The sequence below is a fragment of the Neltuma alba genome, unplaced genomic scaffold (genome assembly GCF_004799145.2).
Source record: "Neltuma alba isolate B1F8T4 unplaced genomic scaffold, ASM479914v2 tig00013680_pilon, whole genome shotgun sequence".
NCBI classification, from domain to species: Eukaryota; Viridiplantae; Streptophyta; class Magnoliopsida; order Fabales; family Fabaceae; genus Neltuma; species Neltuma alba.
Genome location: NW_021637846.1, coordinates 105,140 through 116,020, shown reverse-complemented (window position 1 = coordinate 116,020; position 10,881 = coordinate 105,140). Strand labels below are relative to the sequence as shown.

The 10,881-nt window shown below is 36.5% G+C and overlaps 1 protein-coding gene and 1 non-coding gene across 4 annotated transcripts; one reads left to right on the top strand and one right to left on the bottom strand.

The window, feature by feature from the left end:
- Positions 1-4,099: 4,099 nt before the first annotated feature.
- Positions 4,100-5,682, bottom strand: LOC114738760 (probable CCR4-associated factor 1 homolog 7). 3 transcript variants are annotated; one of them, XM_028926828.1, is made up of 3 exons: positions 5,534-5,680; positions 5,357-5,417; positions 4,100-5,199 (listed from the first exon to the last, which is right to left on the bottom strand). In XM_028926828.1, exon 3 carries the CDS (start codon positions 5,145-5,147, stop codon positions 4,326-4,328), a length of 822 nt encoding a protein of 273 aa, XP_028782661.1. In that variant the 5' UTR covers positions 5,148-5,199; positions 5,357-5,417; positions 5,534-5,680; the 3' UTR covers positions 4,100-4,325. The 3 variants fall into 3 exon arrangements, with proteins under 3 accessions (XP_028782661.1, XP_028782662.1, XP_028782660.1); XM_028926829.1 differs by lacking the exon at positions 5,357-5,417 and having other exon boundaries at positions 5,534-5,682; XM_028926827.1 differs by having other exon boundaries at positions 5,357-5,680.
- A 2,478-nt stretch (positions 5,683-8,160) lies between these two features.
- Positions 8,161-8,234, top strand: TRNAA-AGC (transfer RNA alanine (anticodon AGC)). The gene has a single exon. It is a non-coding gene; the product is annotated as a tRNA-Ala (tRNA).
- The last annotated feature ends 2,647 nt before the right edge of the window (positions 8,235-10,881 follow it).

Below are 10,881 nucleotides of genomic sequence, written 5' to 3'. Positions count from 1 at the left end.
TGAATATAGGCACCAGTTAGTACATATGAATGTAACATGTATTCAAACAAACACATGGATAATTATAGTGGACTTTTCTAAGAATGTCGATAGTAGAGAAAATGTAGAAAACCCCTCACTTTAATTCCAAAAACAAATGCTGAAAACCAAATTGCTTGTGCCAAAAGCAAATAAAGAATTATCACCGATCACGTAGATTCAAACGGGCAAGCATTTGCGAAAGCTTCAGTAACACAAATAGATGCAGCATATTCATAGAACAGCGAATTATACCCCGGTAACTAGGTATGCCGTATCAATCGCATTTAATAACATTCAAAAAAGAGAGGGAAAAAAGAAACACACACATTGTTTGAAATAGAACCCCCAGCGCGATATCGAATATAATAATTTAAGATTGTAATGATACAACTAAACAAGGGAATAGGGAAAAAGAAAAATGTGCTTATAATTTGCATGCGAGTGCACACTAAACCCCCCTAGCAATTAACGGTGGCCAGACGGCAATTGTTGAACAAGCATGACATCATCTGTGAACACTTCCAATATCCCAAGATAAGGCAGAACCCTAGATTTTCAGAGCTCGCTTGCCGCTTTTAAATTTTTCTCGGAATGAATTACAAGACTACTCAGCGGGATTCGTAAGCTATCAGTCATAAAACTAACGAGTGTTGGCGAGTAATGTGTAATAAAGTGCAAGAATTACCGGTAAGAACCGGATCTGGGCACCAAAGCCCCAGAAATTCGCGGGAAACCCAAGCTGGAGGGGGCAAACTAGCAAGAAAGGAAAGGCGGTCGAAGAGAAACGGATGCAACACGGACCGCACTGACCAGGATTAATTCCTGTAGCCAGAGAAATAAAAGAAAATGTAATATATATACGCACACATAATATATATTTAATTTGTTTATAAGTATATGATCCTAATCTACTTTATTTTTTTAAAAAAATAAGATAGCTCTTATAGTATATCTTAAATGTTTAGTTAATACATATGATTAATAAGGATGTTTTAGAGAATATAATACCTATTTATTACAAATAAATAATTTAATTAATTTTCTTAATATAGTCAAATTATTCAACTAACTCTTATATTTAAGATTTAAGGTACTATTTTGTTTTGCCAACTAAGAAAATGTATTTTATATATATACACACACACAACAAAAAAAATTACGTAAATCATATATATGTACTCCTCCGGTCCTTATTATAAGACCCAATTTGACTTTTTATTTGGTCCTAATTATAAGACCCAATCCATTTTGTCTCTTATATTTATGCATTTTTTTCCAAGATAATCCTTTTAATAATGATAGTTTTAACCAATATACTTAATTAGCAAGGATATTTTAGGAATGACAACACTTATTTATTATAAATAACCAACTTAACTTACTTCCTTAATCTCCTCAAATAAGTCAATTGGGTCTTATAATTAGGACCGGAGGAGTATCATGCTTACATATGTGTTTATATTTATAAGAATGTTTGAAAATATTTTTAAGGAAATGTTTTATTTTTTATATAATAAAATATTTCAAACTATAACATTTAGACTGTATTTTTATATCATATAATGCGAAAATGCTAATTTGCAGTGACATGTGCCCTGTGACAACTTGTACATGTTCTTTTCTTTTCTTTTTCTTTTTTTTAAAAACAAACAAGCAATTAATAGCAAAGAATAAACCGACTAAACGTAGTTTTTCATTTGGCATCTTTAACTTTGTGAGTTCGTGCTCATTTTGTGCAATGAAAACTTGGTAGCCATTAAGTTTGGCGTCACTAACATTAATGTATTAACATTACAATAGACCACGTGAATTTCAGCTAATCACGTGAAGTTAGAGCAGGGAAAAGATGCATTGAAAGAATTATACATTTGCGCCCGTGCACAAATCACAAGTTCGTATCTTTACTCTTCTCCTTACTCCTTTCTTCCCTGGTTGGCTCATCGTCACAAATACATTTGCAGCCTCTTTTATACCAAAGTTTATAACACAAACAAATAAACAGCTGCCAACACCTCACCTCCCTTTTTTTTTTTTTTTCCAAATGGCACCGATCAATTTACAAATATTCTCTTCACCCCTTTACATAAAATTGAAACGATATTAATATCATCTTTTTATGTGTGCTTCCCATCATCAACGGAATGATAACTAGTTAAAAGAGCTATTCTTCAATCATAACTACCTTGCAACTTACAATCCAACTTTAATCAATACAAGCAAGATCAGGCCAGTCCAATTCTTCGGAAACAAAAATGCTGCAGTCGAGTTAATCAGATCACGCCAACACACCAGGATGCATCATAAATTGTCAAGGTATCCTAACCATCAACGTGTCTGGAATCATGTTGGTCAAAATGTAACTGTGGGTAGCTGTCAACACGATTCTAAATACATTACCCGATATGCCACTCAGATTGGAGGGCTTTCTCTATTTTTTCCTCGTAAGAGTGTTGATTGATTTCATGTTTTTTAAAACTCTTCAAACAAAAATCAAATGTTACAGTTCACACTAATATCTTTTGGTTATAACATACTACCTCTGGTCCTAATTATAAGACCCAGTTGACTTATTTGAGGAGATTAAAAAAGTAAATTAAGTTAGTTATTTGTAATAAATAAGTGTTGTCATTCCTAAAATATCCTTGCTAATTAAGTATATTGGCTAGAACTATCATTATTAGAAGGATTATCTTGGAAAAAAATGTATAAATATGAGAGAAAAAATGGATTGGGGTCTTATAATTAGGACCAAACAAAAAGTCAAACGGGATCTTATAATAAGGACCGGAGGTAGTATTTAGCAAGAATGTTAATTTGTCCGCTATAACAACTGTTGATATTCTAGAAAATTTATTACGTTTTTCATTTTTGGGGCGAACCATGTTTAATCCATCAAACTCGTCATCGGCTTGATCCACACATCAAGTCAGCCCCAAGCAAAGCTAAGCCATGGGCCAACATTTTGCCGCAAATTATCAAAATCGAAGTCACCCAGTCAAACCTTTTAACATGGTTAATTTTCACAAACATCTTCATTCTTGTCACCAAAATTATGACTTTTTAAGGTATTATATTTACGGGATCGAGTCTTGATAACTTGAAAAAAGTTGTTGTCATATGTCTGCTGCCTTGTCAAACTCTAATTTTTCCCCTTCTTCCTCCATGTAACGGCAAACTGATTAGTGAACCAGGACTGTTTCTCTTTCTCCTCCCCCCACTGCACACGTAGATGAGTAAACCTGCAAAGTCTGCACAAACAATGGTATCTGTAACTCCCCCGCTTTGAGGGTCATTTATGAACCCTTGCCCTTCTCCAATCTCCAGCGCTTTCAAGTGGTTGTTAAATGTTAATACTGCTGACCACTTGAGGATTACGACTGCCCAGTTGCATTTTGTAGTATTACATTTTGGCTGAGCTATTGAAATGACACGACCTAGCAGATGTGGCGGCGGCAGCATCTAGAGCATCAATTCGTTCAAGATACATTCACTTTACCATGCACTTCAGGCACTGATCCAACTCTTCACACCACTGGGTCAATACGATAACCTTTATCTTCATATAGATATATCAAAAAAAATTGCTTTATGCAGGTTAGTTTGTCATTTATAGCTAGCACAGTCGCGGAGTTACAAGAACTACAAAATGAAAGGGATTAGAGACAACCATACCAGTGCAGTCATCCCTCGAACCTTGGATGATCTCAACTAGCCTCGTACATGAGATTTAAACTGCAAAGCAGAAACATCAGAAGGCGCAACGAATTGGCACAGAACAAAAGACTTCGAAGCCATCAACAGTTACTCGCGGCAATAATATGACACCGTTGTGGATCATAGAATGGGACCGAGGAACAAGCATCCTTCCCATTCAGGACAAAATTCTCTAACAATCAAACGACGATCGCCAGATGGCATCTACATTAAGGGCAAACACAATTCCGCTTCTAACCAGTAACAATTGATTGTTGATAATCCTTGAATGCGTATTGAGGGATCAATAGTCAGATTGTCCTAGCAATAAAGCTTCAGCCTCGAACAGAAAGAACATATAGCATAATCAGAAGAAAGAAACAGCTGCAGACATAAGAAATTATTATTGAATTATTATTGAAACACTAACTGAAGTGATTTACAAAGAACTCGAGCTACAAAACCATCTAAGGTTTGAGTTACAAGATCAAGCAAAGATAAAAAGTTACAAGTAAACAACAACCCTTTGGCAGAAGTGTACACAAGTAAAAGAAAATGAGCTCACACTTAGACATACTCTACATGTATTCATTAATCATTGTCCCATACTTTCAATTAGTCTGTCCATTCTCGACGCCTAGACCATACAAAACACCAGCGTATTTCTCTGTAGATCCATTGAAGAATGCATCCCTCAACTTTCTAAACGTACACCATGTGAGCAAACTATCTGACCCTGCTTGATGGCATGCACCAATTCTCTCCACTTCCAACAACTCTGCAAGTTTGTTCAATCCCCCGTGGAGGCTGTTGCAGAACTTCATCAAATGTTTGATGTCATACACCATGGGAAAGTAAATATGGATCAACTCAAAGAATCCCGCCTGTGTATCCGGCAAGGCACGGCACGTCAATAGCTTAAGGAGATACCCAAAATCATACCCACTGTGGAATGTTACCCAATGAACAGAATCGTTCAACACTATCCCCGACGACATCAAAAGCTCACCGAACCGGTTCACATCAATGCCCCTCTCGCTGTTCTTCTTGAAATCAATCCCACACTGACGCAACAACTCAATTGAATCACTTGCATAAATGTCCTCACTGATGTTGAACTCGCGAAAGTTAAATTGCCAAATGCAAAATTTGTCAGTGCCGCAGGTTGGAAGATTCCCGTGCGCGTCCGAGAAAGTAAGACCCAATTGGATCAACTTCAACATATCAACGTTATCCTTCAAAGTTTGGTAGTTATATTCATTGATGTTTTTGAAATTACCCACAGGGCGAAGAACCACTCCAGGGAACTCCGTGTCCATGGCGATGTAGTTGTATTCGTCCACGATTTCACGGATTAACGCAAACTCCCCTTCAAGATTGTCGTTCCAAACATCCCTGATTTGAATCGAATCGCTTTTCGATAAAATCGACATCTCTGACGCACAAATCCGAGCAACAGGATGAAAATTGCAATCAAACCCAGATCTGCAAAATAAAGCTTAAGCGTTCAGATCCCGAAGCTCAACCGCGTTCAAAGTGATAGCTTGGTTGCACTTTAAATAGTTTTAAAACAAAGTTCCGTCACAGCCAAAAAAAAAAAATTAAACAAGAAGAAAATCACAAGCATATAAAAGCTAAAGACCTGAAGTAGATTTGAGTAAGTAAAGCTCCAAATCAAAAAGGTTGTCAAGATTCGACTAGATCTGAAAGCCACCAGAGTACAAGAGACAACCAATCAACGAGGACTAACAGTTTGGAGTGAGCCAAAATTCAAGTAGGAACCCTAAAACAAGGAGTAGTGAGGAGTGAGAATTCTAACCCTTTAGGAGGGAAACCGAGGCTAGCGATTTGCCGATCTCAAACTGAGAATCAAAAGTTTTTGATTTTGGTGAAGAGCGATTTGAGGGTCAACGAATGGATAGAGGCGAATGGAAAGAGATGGAAGCGCAGGTTGGAATGGGCTTTAATAAACAAGGGCGGCCACTCAGCCAATTCTGCTTCTCACGCGTTAGTTCTGGGGATGGCATATCCGACCATATAAAACGACCCGTTTCCTGACTATGCCACCGACCTTCTTTTTCTTTTTCTTTTTTTTTCTCTTCCTTCAATTAAATACTCTTCCAATACTAAATATAAAATTTTTATATGTATATTATACTAATATAAAGGTCTAATATTTAGAACTGAAAGAGTAAATTTTTTCTAATATTTGAAAAAAAATAAATCATGTTGATAATTAACATTACTGAGCATCTCCTCTACCAAAAAAAAAAAAAACATTACTGAGCATCTCAACTAAACATTTAGTTGCGTTAAACTATCTCATTTGGCTGCAAATCACAGGTGATGTCATAAGCATGTGTTAGGTCTCCCCTCGAATTTTCACACGGAATATTCAAATCTGTTTGTTTATTGTTTAGCCCAAAAAGGAACAAAACATGCTTATGTTTACTACAAAATGAGGCATTAATGTGAAAATAATCGGTGGTCAGCAATTCAGAGGCATTGTCGCCTAACCACATCTATAATACTTGAAAATTCTTAATAATGGCTCTTGAAGTAGGTTTCTAATAAATAAAAAGACCAGGTCACCATCCTTGGCTCAAGGTGTAGAGAATAATAATGTGAAGCAATAATGCAATTGATCTTATCAATATCGATTTTACATATTACATAAAATTAAAACGAGAAACATTATTGTTTTACGATTCATTCGTGTGTGGTTATCAATTTGTTTCGTTTTAGAAATTACTTTCTTGTGTTTTTAACTTGTATTCTTTCGATTAAATTCTGAATTTCTATTTAATTTTTTCACACGGGTGTGAAAAATGAGTGTGTGGAATGTTATATTGTCGATATTATGAGAAAGTTGAGTTACAATATTTATAAAGGAATATTGCTGAAAAGTCACTCATTACAAAATTTATTGTTAGAGACATATGAAACATGTTTAAGGACTCAGATGCATCAAACGGAAAATATTTACACACAAACATATAACGCGCATGTACAGGCATATGATGCATGCATCTGCCCAAGAACCTAAACTTGATAAATAAATTTTACATCGAAGAACCGAAGAGTTTTATAGCAACTTTTTCTATTCATAACTCGTAAATATTGTTTATTAAATATATTATATTATATATTGATGAGAGAAAATCATAAAAAAAAGACATTGAAAATAGAAAAACTGTAAATAGGGATTCATTATAATATTAGTATAAGTTTTGATGACAATAATTTTTATGGCTGGTCTCTGTATAAGAATATAAAATTAAAAAAAAAAAAGAGAATGCAAAATAATGCAGGGAGAGGTGACTACAATCCACATCATTTTTGTCCACGTGGTCCAAAATGGTAGGCTATGTGCCAAGACAAATCCAGTATGAACGCGGATGCCATTCCAAACAATTGTCGTCACTATGCTGTCTCTTTCCGTCTGGGAAAACCATAACTTCATCGTTTTATTGAGTTGCCCTCGCTAGCCACACAACGTTGGATAATGCTCCTACTTGCTCCATTACTCAACGAGGTTTTTTATTTTTCCAGCGAAGAAACAAAATTTTTTTTTTGGCAACTGGGTTGGCTTTAGAAATTTGCAATCAGAAAAAATGTACCGATTACGCTTGCAGAAATAAGGGGAAACAGAAAGAGTCGTCAATTATTTATTGTCCACACCAACGCAAATCATTAGTTAACTAAAAGTTTTAGTTTTTTATACTAAGTTTACGATATTTAATTAGAAAGTCATGGGCCATGGGCCATGGGAGAAATCAACTGGATCCAGCTAGACAAATGTACTCGAGAGAGCAGTGTCAAAGCCGAAGAGAAAGAGAATACAGAAGAACACGTTCTGGTACCAAATGATTTGACTTTCTTTATTCAGCTCCCAAGTTTAGACGTCAATTTGTGTAATCTATACATGCTCTTTAGACCCGGGGGGTGTGTGAGGTGAGGTGAGAAAGCGATAGTCATGTGGATGGAAAAATGAATGGTTTGTGGAGAAATGTAAGTGAAAATAAAAATATGGCCTGTGTATAATTTAATTTTCTGCAAGGAGTTGTGAATTGTTGGCTGTAAAGTTTTAGAGGCAATTTATAATGTGGTAACGGAATGAAGGGGAATATAATTACCAGGATAATGAAAGACTTTTCGCCTTTATTTTTGGGGGGTGCTTTATCTTTTGTCCCCTGTTTTCTGAGCACTGTGGGCAAAGAATAATATTTATGGCTCCCATTGTTTCGTCTTTATCGAAGAAGCAAGCAAATCCTGTTCTGCAGCGGAACACGTAATAGTGCCGTATCTTTCTGTTTATTTTCTTCAATAAAAAATAATAAGAAAAGAATTATCAAGAAACATTTCATCAGAGCGAATAGAATGGATGAAAGTCAGTGTTTTGTCTTTGGACAATCTCGCGGGTTTAGTGACCCGAGGCCACCGACCGCTTTCATAGCTCAGTTGGTTAGAGCACCCGTTTAGCAAGCGGGAGGTCTTGAGCTTGACTCTCAATGAAAGCATACTCAGTTTAATAAATTTGCTTCATCATTCAAAGCTGATGAAAACCAATTCATTCTCTGTTTCTTGGTTTTGCCTAATCTTTTTTTAGTTACAACCAGCTATGCTGGATGGATGGAAGTAGGGGACTGGCAGATTTTATGATGATAAGATTGCGAGCTGCCCTCAGAAGATGCTATTTTGCCGGGAGAATAGTGACATCCTGACTCCTTATGCTTAGTCAATCGCCAGTTTGGTAAATTCTCGTTTCTGGTTCGCTAACAGGGGATACAAACGGTGTGGAATATGGCTCCTGGGACTCCATTAAAGCCAATTTGAACTAAACAGAACAAAGGCACTCCGAAAAGACTTACTTCCAATGTCCTAACGTCCCTTCACCTTTAGAGGAGGGAGCTGGGATCCAAAAGTGAGAGGGATAGTATCTTGCCTTAGAAAAGAGGTCAGAGACGTTGATATAGCTGAGATTGCAAGCAAACAGACAGTTATCATCAGAGCTCCAGCAAACCAGAGAGTATCATAGGAACATGTTTCTAATTCTTTACAACAAGTGGTAGGTTTATTGGTCAGCGAACTCGTACTTACGCAGCGATTACAAGGAGAAAATGAAAGGGAAAGAAACGCATATTTACGTTTGGGTGGGGGCCCACACGATGATCAAAGAGGGTGTGAGTTGAGTGGAAGAGGTGGACCGTAAAATCAGGGCCCTAACTGTATGCGACTTTTTCGTGAAAAAAGAGGAGTCACTTGATGACGTCTTACAGATCTTTCGTTAAAGTTGAATTGAAAGCCCAGTACATGTACCTTTGATCCTCTTTCTTGCTGGTGTGGTGTGACAAAGATGCCGTTTATGATCAAAAAAAGACAAGTTTGCCTGGCGTAATTGGCTTGGCAAGCTGCAGCTTGCCAATGACTAGTTTTACCATTTTCTACCGCACATGAACCATCATCCAGTTCCATTTTAAGCTGAAAGTATAGAGCTGTCAAATTCCAAGTCCTTCAAGGCTAGACTGTTTGGGTTAATTTAAAGCTGTTCTTACTCCTAGATCACTTCTTTTTGTGGGCATCTCTTGGGTGATACAAGACATATCAAGTCTCAAGACTGCTAAGTCCAGTCCAGAGGGTCCAGCCCGACTTTTTCTTTTTGTTTTTTTGTCAATCTGATCAAATCATCAAGCATAACCGGACGGTTGGGAGACATGACCAGAATCATGTATGTGAAAATCCCATGTACCTAAAGTGAATCATCAGCATTGTTGAAGGGAAGAAGCGGGTAAAACTTGCCGAGGATAAGGATATACATATATAAACACATATATATGACCTTAGGTTCACGTGAACCAGTGGGCACCACCCATTCTCGCCCGATATCATCAGCAGTGTATTGAAACTTCTGTGACCGACTCATCAATCAGCCTTGATGACGAGTTTGAACTGTGACCGTCTCATCAATCAGTACTGAAACGCTTACCACCACCGTCTATTCTTCACCACTTCGTTCCTCATCCCATCCCAGCCCTCTTCTCCTTTATTCTCTGCTGAATTCTGATACATAAGTCTTCGGCTTTCCTTCGACTCCGTCATTGGAAGCAAATCTTCTCTTTTTGTAAGTTCTTATTGATCACGCTGAGGTTTTGATAACATGTCAAAAGCCAACCTAAACTTCACATACAATGCGACTGATGAGGTGGGCACCTCAGGTCCTTATTAAGGAGCTAAACTTTTTCCCCGTGTATAAAAAGAACCATTTTTATGCTCGCCCGTGATGATTTGAGCTTGGAGACAACCTTGCTTTCTTACTGTTGATTAATTAGTTTGAAGTTTACATGTATTGATTGTGTTGTAATTATATAAAACATACGCAAGCTTTTTAAGTTGCGTCTGCAATAATCGCGCAATAAGGACGACGGTGTGAGGAGATGATGAAACCAAGAAATTAAGGCACGGCCACATTTTCCATAGTGACCCAAATTTAATTTGTGTACAGGGCATCATATAAGGGAGTCACGGGGGACAATACGCCAATCAATACCTAGTCACTTATACATGGCCAGAAGAATTGGCAACAAGAAACTAAACCATCTATGCCACCAAATAGATAATGAGACCAAATTACGTCCGGAAACCTTTTATCATGTTAACTAATAACGCCAGGGAATATGATCATTATTAAATCTATACATATATTACGGTCCTTTTTTTCTGAGGGGAAAAAATAATACCTGTCTAGTGTGAATATGATTAATTCCTTGCTATCACATATTCTTATAGTCCCTCGTAGAGAATTTATATAACTAGACGTTGGATAAATTAGTTAATTATAATAAATATGATATAGTCTATTAAAATTATAATACTCGTACTATATTATATATTAGTTTGTAAATTAAATAAATTAATCTGACAAAATAATAAATATGAAAACTAAAATATACTCCCTCCGTTTCTTATTATAAGAGACAAATAACCAAAATACGTTGATCAAAAAAACAGTTAAAATTAGTTAAGAACAATTAATGTGTAAAAAGTATAATTTTTTTCCAAAAATACCCTCATTAATAAAGAGAGAGAGTATGAGAGAGAAAAATTAAATTATTCAAAGAAAGAGAAGTGGGAGGAGGGAGAGAGAGTGTGAGTTGGAGATAATAAATA

Coding starts and splice junctions, on each gene's coding strand:
- LOC114738760 (XM_028926829.1), bottom strand. CDS start 5,147: ATGTCGATTTTATCGAAAAGCGATTCGATTCAAATCAGGGATGTTTGG.